This window comes from Ciconia boyciana, chromosome 15 (genome assembly GCF_034638445.1).
Source record: "Ciconia boyciana chromosome 15, ASM3463844v1, whole genome shotgun sequence".
Lineage (NCBI taxonomy): Eukaryota > Metazoa > Chordata > Aves > Ciconiiformes > Ciconiidae > Ciconia > Ciconia boyciana.
The window spans coordinates 13,596,371-13,613,781 of NC_132948.1; the positions used below are offsets into that span (position 1 = coordinate 13,596,371).

Here is a 17,411-nt window from a genome sequence, read left to right on the forward strand (position 1 = left end):
AGCGGGCGGCGGGCTCCGGGCTCCCGGCCCCGGCCCCGCCTGCGGGCGGAGCGGCCGCCGGCTCCTCCTCCTTCCGCCGGCAGCATGGCGCGGGCCGCCGCGCTCGCCTCCTGCCTGGAAGCCGTGCTGGGCAGCCGCAGCAATGCCAACCGCGTCTTCGAGATCCTGGAGCTGCTGGCGGTGCGGGCCGGGCCGGGGCGCGGGGCGGGAGGGGGGCCGAGGCCGGGCGGCCTGTGGGGCGGCGCTGGGGGCTGAGGGCCGCGGCTCGGAGCGGGGCCGCGCCGGGCCGCCCTGCCTCCCTCTCCTCAGAGACGCGCTCTTCCCCAGGGCCGGGAGGAGGCGGAGGACGTCCTCTGCGCCGCCAGGACCTGCAGCCGGCTCTTCGGGGCGCTGCTGGAGCGGAGGGAGCTGTTCGTGGGCCAGCTGCCCGCCGAGGAGGCCTCTCTCGCCGGTGAGTCGAGAGCCGGGGGGGCTCCTGTGGCGGTGCCCCGGGCGAGGCAGGGCCTTGCGCCTGGGCCGCGTCTCCCCGGGGCTCGTCCCGGCCGGTCTGAGCTTTCAAGACTTGTCTGTGTCTCACCCTTCAGATAACTACAGCGCTGAGGACAAGTACAAGATCTGGATGAGGCACCGCTACAATGACTGCGTGGATTGCTTGGCTGAGCTGATGGGACACGATGCCTTCCAGGTCAAGGTAGGTCCTGAGCCTGCTGCTGAGACACGAGTTCACCTGGGGGTCCCTTGCGGTGCAGAAGCAATTATCACTCTAATATTTCAGCGTGGGAGGGCAGGCAGTGCTTTAAGACATTGCTGGTGCTCTGGCTCACCTCTGCTCACCAGCCTGCCAGAAGCAGGCACGCAGCTTTCTCGGTGAAGAACATCTTACTTCATTCTTCCTCCTTTAGAAGTTGCCTCCTTTGAGTCTGACCGCTGGTGTCCTTGTTGAGGTGGGGTTTTTTCTGTTTTTTTTTTAAAAGGAATTGTCACTCTGCACCCTCATGAAGTTTGTTGAGTTGGAGGCACAATATCCATTGATCAAAGTAGAGTGGAAGGGGAGTTTAACTTTTCCTCAGAAACTTCTTAAGGTAAGCTGCAGAACTGAAAAGTTCCTCCTGTCAGTTACCCAATGGCACGCACAACCTCACGTACTCACCTTCTCCAGGACTAAAATTTCAAGCTAGGAGGTTTTCAGTGCGAGGGGAGGGTGGTGGTCTAGAGAGAGCACCGAGACCTAGAGCTTCTGTCCCTGGTGAGGTGACACCTGCAGGTGTGGGAGCAGCTGCCTTGTACAGGTTCGAGCTGATTCCTGAGTGTTTATGAGGTACCAGTTCTGGGGGGGTTTTTGGAGCCCCTGGCCTCACTTGCAAGGATTGGGAGATGAGAGGGAAGCTACTGCCCCAGGTTCAGCCACAGTGTCATTTCTAAATGACATTGTCTTTGATAGAAGGGGCCCATCTTGGAGATCAGGAGGGCTTGTCAAAATGGCTTGTGAACGTTGCTCTGGGGCAAGCAGCACACAGCCATGCTAGCTGCCTTTCAGAAGACATCACAGCTCGCTGTCTGCTCCAGTACTGTAAGAGACTGACTTGTTGCTTTCCTTTACAAACCTCTCGTTTAGGTAGTTGTTGATGGCTTACTTCCCTTAAATGAGGACGCTTCACTCCTCATCTCTCGCTTTCAAGAATACATGGAGTATGATGATATTCGGTACTTTGTCATAAAGGCGGTCACTGAGAGTATTGGACAAGTCATGCAGAAGACAAAAGAGGTAACAAATTGTTAGTGTTGAGGTGGGTCTGGATAACTGCTCTGAAACGTGTATCTTGCGCGTGAAGCAGGGAGGGACTAGTGGTATATGGAAAGACTTTGGAAGCAAGAGAAATGGGTGGGCTCACTTGAAGGCATTGATTTTTTTTTTTTTTTTTGTGCTCACAGTTTATGACAATTATGCTAAGACTGTCTTCAGTTTGAAATTGGAAGGAGTCAAGACACACATACTGCTTTTCTTGCAAAACCTGGTCTGGGCTCTAGCTTCTGTTTTACCCAAACCTCTGCAGCTCAGATGGCACACACAGAACTTTTAATTCTGTTCTTTCTCTGGTGCAGAAAAGGAGTCTCTTTTCTTTAATTGGATCCACCAGTTTTGTTAAACCAGAATTAGTTCAGAGATAGGTTTTGTGTGAGGCAAACAAGCAATACTCCAGGATGAGGCAGCAACAGAGAGTATACCAGTATGTAGTTCAGCCATCGCCATTTTTCCTTTCCTTTTTCTTTCCTAAATATATTCAGTGCTCGGGAAATAGGGCAGTACTGAAGTCCAGCATCTTACCATCTCTTGTGGAACTTGCTTCATGTTTGATTATATGCTTTTTTTCTCAGAGGCCGCTGCCATTTTACCAGCAGAACGTATTTTCCCTCATTTCACCCATTAACATGCCGAGCAAGGAGTGTGACATGGTCAAATTTATGGTCAAGCAAGGTTAGTGAGCTCCGCGTGATGAACTGTGTATGAAAAGGAAAATCAGGTTTAAGATTTTTATCGTGTAAAGACTCTATGATTGTTTGCTAATGAAAAACGTCTGCTTCTGTGAGCACAGTGATTCTAAACAGTATTACAAAATCCACGTTCCTCAGTCTGCAGTGGGGTCTGTCATGGCCTTGTGTCAAGACAAGGACTTCAGCCCAAATTTTTAGAGTATCAAAGGACTAAGTAAAAAAGGGTTATCTTAACGTTTTAAACATCCATTTCAAGTTCAACACCTGTTTTCCCTTTATTTTTAGATAACTGGGAGGAATTGAAAGTGTCAAAGCTGCAGGTAACTGTTCATTTGGTGCTTCAGGGTTGAAATTTTATCTACTTAAATTAGAGCTTTATCTACACCAGTGTGTTTAACTCACTGCTTGCAATTCTGTTTTAAGGCACACAAGCAGGCGTTTGAAAAAATGTGGCTCGTTTTTTTGAAGCACAAGGTGAGTGTTACTTCTGCCACTGATCTGCATTGTTTTCCAGTTGCTAATCGTTAGAGGCTGTGGCTGTCCTTGCGTGGAGCTCCTGGTAGGACCCCATGATGCTTTTAGTGTCAGATGAGAACAGCCCAGTCACCATTGCTGCTGGATTGTTCTCCTGCCAAGAAACACGACCTCATGTATGGTCTGCTGCTTCTCCTTACCCTCAGCCTTTTTTTCCCCACCTTAAAGAAGCCTGCCTGTAAGGAATGATCTGCAGCAGTCTGTTCTGCATTCTGCAGCATCCTGCAACCTCTGTTCACAAGTTGAAGGTTCTCAAGCCTTTTTGCTGGTGACTTTCTCCTCTGAGCTGTGATGACACTTCTAGTTGTGAGCACCTGCTTTTTTGAATGAACTTAATTGTCAGGTGACACTTGTAAACTCTCCCTGGAAGTGTTCAAAGCCAGGTTGGATGGGGCTTTGAGCAACCTGGTCTAGTGGAAGGTGTCCCTGTCCATGGCAGGGGGGTTGGAACTAGGTGATCCTTAAGGTCCTTTCCAACCCAAACCATTCTGTGATTCTATAATTTGGGAACTGTTGCTGCAAGCTGTTCTGTATTGTCCAGGCACATTCCCTTTCGTTTGTGCATTGCCTTTTTGAGCCATGGGTTGCTGTTGCTTTCCGAGTTCTCCCTGCAATGATTGTTTCACTGTATCGTTTTGTCCTTCACAGCTACCCACTGGCCTTTACAAAAAAGTTCTTGTCATTCTGCATGACTCCATCCTGCCTTACATGAATGAGCCCACTCTCATGATAGACTTCTTGACAGTGGCCTATGGCATAGGTGAGTGAAAACAGGCTTTTTGTCCTTTGTGAGGCTCTGCAGCATGGAACGTATGGACTTGGAAGGGCTGCTGGATGCCATACCATGGCCTGGGTGATGAAATAGATGTACTTTTGGCTGGGATGAAGCTAAGGAACTAGTGTGAACTCCGTTGTCCCTGAAAGTGAGATGTTTTTACCTGTGTTTGTCAGTGCTGTTGCTCCTTGTATATAAGGAAGATCATATTTAAGGCTTTGGGAAGAGCAGAATACTGGAGCGATTTCTTTTAAATACAGAGTTCAGCCAGCAATGCTGATACCTGGCCTGCATCCGGACACAGGATGTGCAGAATCCTACAGAAATGTCCTTTCTGAGATCTTTCCCCCCTCAGTGTGGCTTTCTTGGGGGATTAGAGCAGCATGTTTGTGTCTCTCAGTCCTTCAGAACCTGTTGTTCTAAACTACAGCTTAATTTTTGTAAGTAACTTATGACCCTCTGGATGGTTTTAGATGAAATTGTGTTACCTTACATCCATCGTGCTGGCTCTAATTTCAGGTACTCTTAGTTTTGTCTTCCTTGTGGGAAGGCTTTATAATAGAAACAAGTTGAAGCTGATATTTTCTTATTGTGTTGATAGCTGCCTGCTTTCTTACAGGTGGAGCAATCAGTCTTCTAGCCTTAAATGGATTATTTATTCTGATTCATCAGCATAATCTGTAAGTGAAAAGAGCATCTTGTTTAAGGAACACGGGTTTTGCATTTATATCTTTATAGAAAGGAACTGAAATGGATTCTACACATCTTCAGGCTTTAAAATTCCCCCATGAGAAAGCCAAACTCTGCACAAGAGGCTCAGCTGTTTGGATGCTAAGCTCTTTTGATTGTCTGACCTTTTTTTCAGCTGAGCCTAAATACCCTCTTCTCCAGACTGTGGTTGCTCAGCACTTGAAAATAGATTTCCATTGATCTGATTACATAGTGAAGCTGTAGTCTTTGGTATGCCTTTCACTGGATCCTGTACCATTCGCCATCAATGGACATAGCTTCACATCCTGAAAATGGTTGGGCACTGCAGGAGCCACAGATTCACCTTACAGCTTGTTTTCAAGTGGTGGCTGTGGAGAGAAGCCTAAGCAAGCTAAACAGAGCACAGCAGTGGTCTGGGGTAGTCTGTAATGAAAGCACAGAGACATTTAGACACAGTGTAGTCCCATTGTACGTCACTAATGGATGTTGTCTTTTTCCTTTTTTTAACAGGGAATATCCTGACTTTTACAAAAAGCTGTACAGTCTTTTAGACCCTTCTATATATCACGTGAAGTACCGAGCCCGCTTCTTCCATTTGGCTGATCTGTTTTTGTCTTCATCGTAAGTAGCATCTTTATTATGTATGTTCACATATTTTCCTCCTGCTTTTCTGTTGGCCAGAGACTGTTCTTGAACAGTCCCCCACATGTCTCGATATAATGTATTCAGTGTGCCTACTGGATTAGATTCATTTTTACTGAGAAAACTGAATCCAAGAGTGTTATTGTAGTGTTGTGTAGTTTTTCATGTGCTATTTTTGAAGATTTGCCACACAGCTATCTAGTTTCAGAAAGGAAAAATGCAGTTAGTTATCTGAGTTTGATCTGCAAGTGATTATGGATGTATTTTGATCTGTATTCCACTTTGGCTGAAAGTGATGATTTTTCTGTTTGTCTTTATGACTATGAAAAAGTAACATTTGCAGGCTTTTTATAGATCATAAAGCTGTTTTTAAATTGATGACCTTTTGCAGACATATAACATTGAAATATAAGGTGTTTGACAGTCTGTCTTGATGCTGTCAATTCATTGTACACAGGGAAGAAAGTAGGTAAGTAGCTGGTCATATAGTTGCCATCATATGTTATACAATAAACCAAGAGTAGCGCTTTACAGTTCAGCACTAGGCACTTAATATCAAACCCCTTGTATTCATAGAGTACTTGGGAGAGAGTAACAAGATCTGACAGATGGTGTCCTGTGGGGTGGCTTTGCTGAGCCTTGCAGGTGTAGCAAGCCCTAGGGCTGAAGGCTGAGTGGCTGAAAATTGTCATCTTTCATCCCGGCCCTTCTGACCGGAAGAAAGTGCCTAGATGAGCTGATTGCTGTTAGAAATTTGCATGTTTACCATAAAAAAAGAACTGTCCTGCACATTTACATTACAGCAGCGTTATGTTCCCATTAACAGCTGCACTGCCTACTTTAGTCCTGGAAGTATTATGTAAATTTAACACCATGGCCTGTGTATTAATTAAACCCACAAAACGACATTAGAAGAATATGATTAAGGTTGCCTGGCCAAGCACTCAGAAGTTTATAAAATGACTGAATAAAGACTGCCATGTGAATGACCGTGTACAAGAGCTGTGCTTGGCTACGGCGAGTGTCTGGAGTGGTGCCATGCATCTGGATTGAATCACAGAGTGATTTGAGATTATTCATGCATTGAGTGGAAATGCCCCCACATTTGTTCCAGAGAACGCACAAGACCCTATTATTACTGCTTGAAACCAGGATTCTTACAGCTTCTCTTTAATCCATAGCCCAAAAAATCTGAAGAGCCCCACTATCTTTAACCTGACATGCTGTTTGGATTGGTGAGACTGCTGGCTCACTTGCTAGGACTTTTACATGCCGGTTTCCTCCGTCTCCTTTCCAACAGTCACTTGCCAGCGTACCTGGTGGCAGCATTTATAAAGCGCCTCTCCCGGCTGGCCCTCACTGCTCCTCCCGAGGCTCTACTCATGGTCCTTCCCTTCATCTGTAATCTCTTTCGGAGGCACCCCGCGTGCAAAGTGCTAGTACATAGGCCTAATGGGCCAGAAGGTAAGAGGGAAAGTGGGCAGGGGAGTTTTGTATTATGCCTTTAGACATCATAAAGAGCAGCATTCCTGTAGAGGAGGAGCGGAGATCCCAGCCCCAGTTCTGAGGTTTAGGAGGATCCCTCTGTCCCTTGAGTTTGTGGAAAGCCAGTAGGCTGCTCCTGCAAGTTCTCTTGACTGTGAAGACCCATCTGCATTGCTCCTCTCTGACCTTAAGCCTTGCAGTTGGCTCCCCTGCCTCTCTGATTCCTTGGGAGAAGGCCGCTTTGAGCATGGCACACTGACCCAGGCTTACTTAAAAATGCTAAAGGGCTGGGGGGGACCTGTACCAGACATGGAGCTTGTCTTCTTCACCTCAAGAAATGAGAAGAAAATTAATGCAGAAACCAGAGACATCTTTGATTTCAGTCTGTAGTGGTTTTGTGTAGGTGGTCCCGCTGGGGCCTCAGCAGTCTCCTGAGTTTTTACTTCATCTCTCTGTGATGTATCTGATCAGTGTTGAACATCAGTAGTGACTGTTCAAAGTTGCCTGAGATGTCCTTTGCATGAGACTATTCCAGTTCTTTCTGCCCTACTTCCTGTGCTCTTTAAAAGTAACATGATTCTGTAGTGCTGCAAACAGTGATTCTTGGGTCGTGCTGGGATGTGTCAGCTTGTTCCTGGTCCGTAAATGTCTTGGGAAGGAGCAACTCTGGCTGCAGCACTGCTCTGGGTCTCTGTGTTCCCTTTGGGACTATGTACATCACGCAGAAGGTATTAGCTCTGTATCTCTATTTCCTTAGATGTGTCAGAAGATCCATATATTATGGAGGAGGAGGAGCCATCTGAAAGCAGGGCTTTGGAGAGCTCTCTCTGGGAGATTCAGGTATGTCAGCTAAAAAGGAACATCTGCATCTGGTATGGGCTTCTTCCACCCTTGCCGCTTCCTCGACACACGTTGGCAGTGGGCAGTCCCACTTCCAAGAACCTGCTGACATACCTCTTGCAAATGAGATGAGTTTCTGGCTGATCATTTATTCTGCATCCTTTTCTATCCTAGCATAAGAGGCAAAGGATTCCACACACTGGAGAAATCGTACATGCTAATTAGTAGGTGACCAGTGAGCGCACATCTGACTGTGCAGCTGAAAAGTGTGCAGTTAACAGCTGAAACAGACTAAATAGCTGCAAATGTGTGAGGCTTTTTACTTGCTTTGGAGGGGAGAGAGGAACTTGCTGGGCACTGATGGAAATTAATTGGGTACAGCTAGGTCATCCTGTAGAAATGGGTTTAAAAATGCTAGAGGAGATTGTAACGTTCACCTTTCACCTGGATCGTTTGTAGGATGGTGTATGAGGGTTGAAATTGGTTAAATTACTCCGGATGGTTCTAAAACCTTAGTGCCAGGATTAGCACTTTCCATTTAAATGCTACAAGTGTTTTGTGTAAGGGGCTGAAGCGGCAACAAGAACGTTGTGCGGGAGCAGGAAGTCCAGAGAGCAGGAGCTCGGATGCAGTGTCAGGGCTACGGGAGGTAGCAGAGTTAGATTATGCATTGTAGGCATGGCCTGTGGAGGAGTCCATCTGTCTTGAGCTGGATGTGAACCAGGTGAGAGGGGCCTGTGACATGTTAGAAAGATGGCTGAAATCAGGATTTCTTGAAGCTCTGTAGTAGCACAGTACAGCAAACTTGCTTCTGCCGGAATTTGATGTTCACCGAAGGTCTGACCAGCAAAGGGGCAGATACCTGTGTGGGAATCCAGATGGGTGTGTGCTACCCTGTACTTATTAGACCATCTTCTGTTTGTCTTGCTTTTGCAGTCTCTACAAAACCATTATCACCCAGATGTGGCCAAGGCAGCTGCTGTTCTGAACCAGTCGCTGTCTGAAATGGAGGATGACATATCAGGGCTCCTGGAGCTCTCAGCTTATGAGGTAGTGTTGCTGTGCCTTTGTAAAGGATTGGACCCAGAGGAAAGGAGACTGGTTCCTGGGCGCAATAGCTGTGTCCTGTTCATCAACCTTGCTGCTGGGGAGGGAGCTAGACTGACTTCTGGTTACCCAGAGCCAGGGAAAATGGGAAAATGTCTGTTAAATAATGGAGCCTGAGGCAGCAGTGGTGACGGGGATGGCTTTTATACAAAAGGTTTATTGCTGGATCTTTTAAGAGGTTAGAGTGAGCAGTGGTATCAGCCAGGGTGAAGAGCTTGTACTGAGTTTTGCCAGTATCTTCTATTTTTTTCTTTGCAGCTTTTTGATAAAGAAGTAAAGAAAAAGGCTGTTGATGTGCCCCTGGAGTTTGAGCCCGTACGAGGTTTGTTTGGGAAGAAAAATGATATTTTTGCAGAGCACTTCACTTTAGATTGATGTGATCTCTTATAAACACATCTGCACAACTGACTGATCTTAGGGACATGCACAGAGCTCACGTGTTGTGCTTGGCAGTTCTGCCTTTGAAGTATCTCCATGTGATGAGAGCTGGACTGCTTGAGAAGGGTGCAGCCTTCTTCAGTGACCTTTGCCTCTACCCATGGACGGACTTTCCTTTGTCGTTCCTTGTTTCTCACACTTGCATGTTGCCACCTGATATTTGGGAGGGATTTTCCATCAGAGCAAATTTTCCTGGACTTGTTCATTGCTGGGATTCCAGCCCTTTTCTCCAAAGCTGCTGGTGGCGGCTGTGATCGGTGACTGCGTCGACAAACCATCTTGCTGCCCTTTGATGGGACTGAGGGGAAGTGCGGTCTGTGACTACTGCTCTTATTTTTCAGATGTGTTGCTTTCATACTAGAGCTGATAACCACTTTGTAGCAAGTGACACACAGCTGTGTATTGACATACGTAGCTGTAAACACCTGATAATGTTCTAATTATATTTTTAATATACACTTTTGAACTCATGTCTTCAGGGGGATGTTTAGCTTCTATGTACTCATCTTAACACTCTCACGTTCAAGGCATTGAAAGCTCAGGTTTGTCCAAAACAACTCGTAGATGATGCTCAGTAATTCCATCTAGGAAATATTGCTGATGTCCTTTATGTACATCCATCTCACGCTGTAAGGTTGCTTAATTCAAAATGCTCATGAGCTTTGGAAATGAGCGTAATCCTGGTGACTGCTGTAGCTAGGGAGGCCAGCTGATGTGCAGTGGGAGGTATGTCTAATCCTTGATTTTTGCTTCAGAATGATAAGCAGCTTAATGTAGCTTTGCTTGCCGCCTGCAAGCGTTGTAGGAGCTCTGGCCAGTGTGTATCCGGGTGGTAATCAAGTTTTAACTAGTCCACTGATACTAGGTGGTTTTGTTAGTTTGTTTTGCAAAAGTCATGCAGAAATTCCTTCTGGTGGGTTTTGGGTTTTTTTCCCCCCAAGGTTTTACGTTTGAGATCAACTCCTTATTAAGAACACAGATAAACTCACTCAGGACTTTTTTTTTTGTAATAATTTTCAACAACTTATTGTCTCATTAGACTTTAATGCTGCTTGCATATTTTGAAATCATATTTTTGGAGAGAAAAATATAGTCAAGAAAGTGGAGGCCAAGAAATCTAATTTCTGGCAGACAGGTCTAAGTCAAGGAAAACTGCAGCTGTCTTGGAGACACAAAGTGTTACCTTTTCTTCATCCAGTTTTCTTCATGCTTTCCAAACAATGGACAAGCCCTCAGAGTATAGAGCGTGCTCTGTTTTTTTTTTTTCCTGATGCTTTTGAATTCAGGTGGCGTGTTTTTCAGGATTCTTTTTTTTTTTTTTTTTTTTTAAGAAACAAGTCTCACACTATGTTTTTCTCTGGTGAAAAAGCAATCCTGTCTCCTCCCTAGCCAGCCTGCTTTTCTTTCTTTCTTTGACTTCTGGTATCTGGTAGGAAGGCAGAATGGCTGAGATGATAACTTACAACTTGAGAGACCTCAGTTCAGGTTCACCCAAGCCTTGTATTTCAGCTGTAAAATGTATTTCCCTATATCATATGTATGTTGTATGTATGTGTTTGGTAAACATTTTGAAGTGCTCTGATGCCATAGTAACGAGGACCACATAGCTGCCTTTGAAAGAAGTATGTAAGTGTATCATACTTAAGTATGTAAGTGTATCATACTTAAGTAGGTATGTAATATATTCATTCAGATGAATGAATATATTGAATATTGAAATGAATGAATATATATATTGAATACCTTTCTCTGCATCTTTTTGTTTTACTCAGGTTGGCCCGGTTATATCTGTCTGAAATTACTGATGGGCAGTGTCATTCATATCTTTCATAATGTTGACACTCCAGGATTCTTTTTTTAATACACAAATATTAAACCATTTGGGCATGGGGCAAGTCCAGATCTCATGGTGTTGCAAATGAGGGACTTTGGTTGGGTTCTTATATCTGGACAGAGGGTAAGCAGAGTCTTTCTCTCAACACAGCATCTGAAGGGCTGTGTAAGCTGTCGTCCTGGGGTCTCCCGGCACCAAACAAGGATAGCCTGCACATGGGGCAGATTGAGCTGGTGGGGAGTGGAGGAAAGTAGCAGCTTCTGCCTTCTGATAGGGCCTGCTGCTGCCTGTGGGCAGAGCCTTGTACCTCTGAGACCAAAGGGCCACAGGCTAAAATACTATCAATGCACTTGGAAAAGGGATGCTACTGGAAGTAGGGGGTTTTGTTTTTTCCCAGGAGGAAGACTGCAAAGGCACCAGCATCTTCAATATTTCACCGGCCGTGGATCCTAAGTACTGTACTGCAATTAATGGTGTCTTGATTGGAGCAAGATGCAATTTATTTTTCAAGTGCATTTCCAGTGCCCCGTGTGCTGACCACTGCAGCTCCCACTGACGTTGAGACAGAGGGTTAGGCTGACGGTGCGTGTTTTCACATCTCTTGGCATATTTCAGTGCTGAGCTGAAAATGCTGTTAGCACTTTACTTAAAGTATGTGCAGCTGACGTGGTGTGACTATTATTTTGTGGTGATGCCTAGCAGTCCCAGGCACAGCCCTGCTGTGCTTGGTGCAGACAAGACAAACCGCAGACAGCTCAGAGGAGCTTACAGCTTAAAGTAACTGGGTGCGCTTTAGACAAGCCTTGAAGGTCTTCCAGAGACTTCATCTCCCATCTCTGATGCTGCACTTGCCTAAGCAGCGTTCTTAAACCAGCTCTTAGGTGAAGATAGCTTTAAGCCCCTGCCTGTCCTTGGAAAAACGTTCCACCTGGTCTTTCATCAAGCTTTTATCTTTAAGCTTTCACCCCTCTCCCCTCAATAGGAGGCATCAGGAAAAAAAATCAGCAGTTATAAATATTAAAAGTTTCATCTGCACTAAGTGAACAACCCTTATCAGGCTGAACACCCGCTGCTGCTACTGCTCTACAGGTCTCCACAGAGTGCAGATTATAGATGCTTTAATCATAGTGTGTGTTAACTGGAAGGCCAGATTGAAGTACCAGGCAGAGAGCGCATAAGTCACTCCTGTTATTATTTGATTTTTATCAGATGTGGGGAGGGGGGAGGGGGCTGTTCTGGGGGTTTTTTGTTGTTGTTGGGTTATTTCAGTGAGCGTAAAAGATAGTTTTATGAAAACATTGACATAGTCCCCCACCCTTCCCACCCATCACTGCCTCATTCCCCCACCAGAGGACAGTGATACGGCCTCTCTGTTGCAATGGGCTGCCCTTGGTTTATTTGCCTGAGCTTTCATTCATTTAAAGGCCATTCAAAGGCATCCTAGCCTGAAGGTAGAGCGGCTTATCAAGAGCTCGATGAGATTTGTCTCGGGAGTCAAAGGTCCAGGTGACCATGGTGTTTGTGTTAATCAGCTTAGAATTTTACTTTTAAGATATTCCTTGGGGGATAGAGGGAAGTGTACATTTACATCTGTAAATAGGTGGAAAAGTGCAAATGCCAGCCGGAGGCCTGGGGCAGGCTTGCCCCAAGTAGAGGGATCTCTGCTCTGGGGCAGAGTCAGTGCCTGGCCTCTTCCAGCACAGTGGGACGTAAGCACGCTTGGTTGCAGGCTGGCAGAGGTCCTCCAAGAAATTAGGCTTCTGCGTGTCAAATAACTGGCTTTTCACACCGTATGTTCAGGCATCTCAAGTGGGTATTAGGAACTGCCTAACCGGCATCCCCTGCCTGTCGTCTTAACCACCTGGGAGTCCACCTCTGCCCCTCTGGATTGCATGTAAGCTCCTCTCAGCGTACGGGAGCTGGACATGGAGTGGGTTGATAAATCCTGTCTTAGCTCCAAAGGGGCCACATCCACAAGCTCCCAAGTGCTTAAAAAACCAGTAAGAAATGCCTAGCCCCACTGATGAGCTGTTGTTAGCGTTAAGGTGGTTTCCCAGCCCTGAGATAGTGAAAGCTGCACTGCAGCCATAAGCCCTCTGTTTTCCACTACCTAGTTTTGAAAAACAAATGAGCTCTCGGGTTATTTACAGCCCTGCTCAGGCAAAGAGGGCTACAGGATCTTGGTTCGACTGACACCAGCCTTCTCCAGCACTATCATAATCAATATTCATTAACTGAAGTCTATTGGACTTGGAGATTTACTGCTATTAATAAGCCAGGAAGTCTGTCTTAGTGTAGTTTATGAAGGAAATTTTAGGTCTGTTAAAAAAAAGAATTGCTTTTCTGCAGCTTCTTAGCCCTGTCCTTGGGCCATGCTTGCATCTCTAAAAAGAGAGAAGTGGAGCGAGCGGGTAGAGCCAAAAGAGATAAAAACAGAGGGAAAATTCTCTTCAGAGCTGGTGGAAGTCACCTGCAGCTGGGTTAGTGTATGGCCAGCTTCAGAGAGAACTGTCTTGGTCTCCTGTAATTTTCTAAGCTGCCATCCTGCATGCACGTGAGAGGAGCAAAACTTGGGCTGTTTGGGAACATCGCCCGCTCGGCAGCAAGGCTGAGCTCTCTGGCCGCTTTGCTTGGGTACCTGGATCGTCAGGCGTAAGCACATCGCTGGGACCCAGGGAACTCACCCTGTGTTTTACAGCTGGAGGATATCTGCCAGCAATGACCACTGGTTCCTCAGGGGCTGTAGAGCCAACCTTCCTCTTCCCGAGAAATGAACCCCAACGACCAGGACAACCAGGATGCTCTCGTTGACGGTGCATGCACAGCGGATGTGAATGTCGGCTCCGTCCGAACAGAGTTAAAACCTGTAGACTCCGTGGCCTGCTGGTATCCCCATTTTGTTGATAAATGAACAGAGCAAACCTTATCAAAATGAGCAGGCTGCAGTCCTGCTAATGTAGCTCCGCCTGTGCTAAAGATAATTGATGCTTTAATAATGCTACGCATTATCCAGATTGCGGCTGGAGTGCTTATGTGAGGAGAAGCATCAATCACAGGTGGTTGTATTTAGCTTTTATCAAACATTTAGGTGGGTGGCAAGGTGCATTCTTGTGCTGCTCTTGGGGAAAGGGTGTTGGGCTCCGAGATACAAAGTGAATGAATCATCACATCCCTTTTGCCTACATCAGTTTCCTGCAGACTGGGAGAGTGAGGATTTACATTTTAGTTATCTCAGCTGGAGACGGGAGATACCACATGCTGTGGTATTGGGAACAGAGGCTGAATGACCAAGAAGTGCAGTTCCCAAGTGGAAGGCCTTCAGTCTCATCTGCTGGTGAAGAGATGGGTCTCTCTGCTGGGTGTGCTGCTCTGCCCAGATAAGGTCCTCCTGCAACCTGGGCCATGGCTCCTGGAGTCGAGTAAGCCTTGAGAGAAGCTGTGGGTGAAATTTGCTGCTGTGTCACACAGGTAGACTTCCAGGGAGAGGCCAGGGTGAGGGATGCAGGCACTAAGTGAAGTCCCACCACCGTGCCAGCCCGGGGGGCTGTGGGCAGGCAGCGGGGATGTCTGCAGTGACCGTCACCGCTGCTGACCCAGCGTGTGCCACGGGGCTCTGCTGTAGAGCCCAGCAGAGCAGCTCCAATTAGCCGTGTGCTTGGCTGGATCTGTGGGCCAGCATGCGGTGATCTTGTTTGGAACGTGCCTGAAGGGTGTCTGACCGCTCAGCAGCCTCATGCGCTCCGCGGGATGGCTCCAAGCCTCGGTGGAGCCAAAGGGAGCTGGAACAGATCCACTTTTGCATCCTGTCCCAGGGCTTGGCTTCCTGCGCTCGGTGCGTCATGTCTAAAGCTATAGTGTGTGGCTCCTCCCAGAGATACAGTTCCCTCCTGTGAAGCTTTTCCTTGTTAAGATGACTCCTGAAGCATCCTGCCTGGCTGAAATGTTTCCTCTGGACCACGTCTGCCCGAAGGCTCAGTTTTTCAAAGGTACTTAGTAAATGAACTGTTATCTTTGAGGAGCCGAGTATAAATATTGATAGGAGCTTTTATTCTCTTTCAGCTTATCAAAAGATTTATGGCCTGATTTACTTCAAACTTTATTTCATACTCGGCAGCAGAGATTGTTTTCCCACAAAAATCCTCGCCATTCTCTGTGCCCAAGAGCGGAAGGCTGCAGCCGCCCGTTCTTCCTCCTGGGGGCTGTTGCTGTCGCTGGCAACCTTTGCCTGGGGGCTTTGGTCCTGGTAGTCTGAGCTGCTGATGTGGAGCCTGCCAGGCTGTGCCCCACAGGCCAGCGAAGCTGGGAGCCATCCTGCGTGGTCCTCTGCAGCACCCAGGCCCTGGGGAGCAGCTGGGGGGGTCCCATCGCCTTGCTTGGAGGGAAATGCCGCCCTGGGCGTTCTGTACGGAGCTGGGCAGCAGGCGATTGCTATTCGGGAGTTTCATCCACTGCCGGTCTCCTATCTCCTTGTTACAAGACTGTGGAAAAGCCTCTGCATGCGCTATCATGGAGAAAAACGGATTAAAAAACTCTGGTTTGAAACTACAAGACGGTGAAAAGTGGAGTCTGTCTGTAACATCAGTTTAGTGTCCCACCATTTCGATGTAGAACTCGTGAGGTCATTTGGTCTCAGAGGATGTCTGATGTGTGAAGAGGGATGGGGGAACTGGCTCTTTGGAAACTTGCAGGTGTAGGATGACCCTGCTGGGTTATTTGTCCTAGAGCCACGCTGAAGCCAGCGTGGAGCCAGGGGGGTGAGAGAGCTGTCGTGGGAAGGAACTTCAGATGTTGTCAGGTTAGCAGGTCGCAAAGACCAGAGCAGCGTGCTCAGGACTGGCGCAGGACCTGCGTTGCCATCACAGTGGCCTTTCCCATCCAGGTCCCCCCGAGATCTGAGCACCCTGTTCCTGCTTTGCAGGGCTGGCTGCCTGCTGGGCTGGAGCTCAGCCTGGGAGAGGGTGGAAGAAATGGTGGCGACTGCCCTCCCCATCTCTGCTCTCCGGGAGGCGGGTAAAAGCAGAGCCTCGCTGCTGATGAGCACGATCCTGCAGCAGTGTCCTTGCAAGGATGACAGTCCCAGGCTCAACGGAATGGGGGAAGGCGGGGGAAAAGAGGGGACCCCGGTGCGGGGGGGGACACAGCGCCATGGAGAAAGCGAGGGCTGCAGGCAGGGCACTGCAGGCAGGGCGCTGCAGGCAGGGCTGGCCCAGCGCTGCCCGGGGGCTTTGCCTGCTCCCCTGCCCTGGGGGACGAGAGCTGGGCCAGCGAATCGGGGCTGGTGGCCACTAGAGGACGGTGCAGACCGGGCCAGGCGGCTCTGCTCAGTGTGCTGCCAAGGCACGGCTCCTGCAGGGCACTTGGATCTGTGCAGGGAAGGGAGCACGCAGCCCATTTGCTACCAGATTAAACCGAGGCCTCCGGTTCCTACATGTGCCCACCCGGGCTGGAGCATCCCCGCCGGCGTGGGCGATGTGTGACCACATGGGAGAGTAAATCCCCCAGCAAACCCAAGAGCCGTGGGGTAACGGGCCCTGGGGTGGATCGGCTTAAGGATCTGCCCCGCCGAGACCCCGTTGTGCCGTCGGGGGGATGGCTTCGCAGGACTGGGGACGCTGAAAAGGGAGGGGGAGAAATAAAAGTGTCGTGGTTTAGCCCCAGTTGGCAACTAAACCCCACCCAGCCGCTCGCTCACTCTCCCACCGGTGGGACGGGGGAGAGAATCGGGAGAGCAAAAGTGAGAAAACTCGTGGGTTGAGATAAGAACAGTTTAATAATTGGAACAACCACAACAAAAAATAATAATAAATTGTAATGAGAAGGAAAACAACAAGAGAGCGAGAGAGGAACAAAACCCAGGGGAAAAAAAAAACAGTGATACAACCGCTCACCACCCACTGACCGACGCCCAGCCAGTCCCCGAGCAGCCATCAGTTGGCCACCCGGCCAACTCCCCCCAGTTTCTATACTGGGCATGACGCCCTATGGTATGGAATAGCCCTGTGGCCAGCTGGGGTCAGCTCTCCTGGCTGTGCCCCCTCCCAGCTGCTTGTGCACCCGGCAGAGCAGGGGAAGCTGAAAAGCCCTTGCCCAGTGTCAGCACTGCTCAGCAACAACTAAACCATCAGCGTGTTATCAACATTATTCTCATGCTAAATCCAAACCACAGCACTGTACCAGCTACTAGGAAGAAAATTAACTCTACCCCAGCCGAAACCAGGACAGGTCAGAGTGCCAGGCTGCGTTTTGGTGCGAGATGATTGCAGGGAGAGGCATCTGGGTGGCCTGGGCCAGTGTCCTCCCTTTCCCTTGCCAGGGCTGTCCCACAGGTGTCTCGGCAGGTGTTGCGAGGTAGGGGAAGGAGATGGTCATGCTTTGAATGAACAGTGCTGATTTTTCCTCCCAGCGTTGCGCTTACAGGCTGTGATAGGGTGGGCTCCAGCCCTCCTGTGATGCGGGTGACTCGTGTGTCACTGGTTGCAATGACTGAGCCCGTGTCAGGGAACACTTTGCTTGCTGATGCGGCAAACAGCCTTCTTCTGGTTCTTCCCAAAG

General features: G+C 48.2%; 1 protein-coding gene and 1 long non-coding RNA gene across 2 annotated transcripts; both read left to right on the top strand.

Annotated features, from left to right (window-relative positions):
- The first annotated feature begins 61 nt into the window (after positions 1–61).
- Positions 62–10,351, top strand: NOC4L (nucleolar complex associated 4 homolog). Its single transcript, XM_072880330.1, has 15 exons — positions 62–180; positions 328–451; positions 585–691; positions 975–1,082; positions 1,616–1,765; positions 2,377–2,476; positions 2,779–2,813; positions 2,917–2,967; positions 3,676–3,787; positions 4,422–4,482; positions 5,024–5,134; positions 6,456–6,619; positions 7,398–7,480; positions 8,417–8,530; positions 8,846–10,351. Exons 1-15 carry the CDS (start codon positions 85–87, stop codon positions 8,960–8,962), a joined length of 1,533 nt encoding a protein of 510 aa, XP_072736431.1. The 5' UTR covers positions 62–84; the 3' UTR covers positions 8,963–10,351.
- A 3,611-nt stretch (positions 10,352–13,962) lies between these two features.
- On the top strand, positions 13,963–15,355 carry LOC140659973 (uncharacterized). Its single transcript, XR_012045288.1, has 3 exons — positions 13,963–14,327; positions 14,672–14,845; positions 14,919–15,355. It is a non-coding gene; the product is annotated as an uncharacterized lncRNA (long non-coding RNA).
- The last annotated feature ends 2,056 nt before the right edge of the window (positions 15,356–17,411 follow it).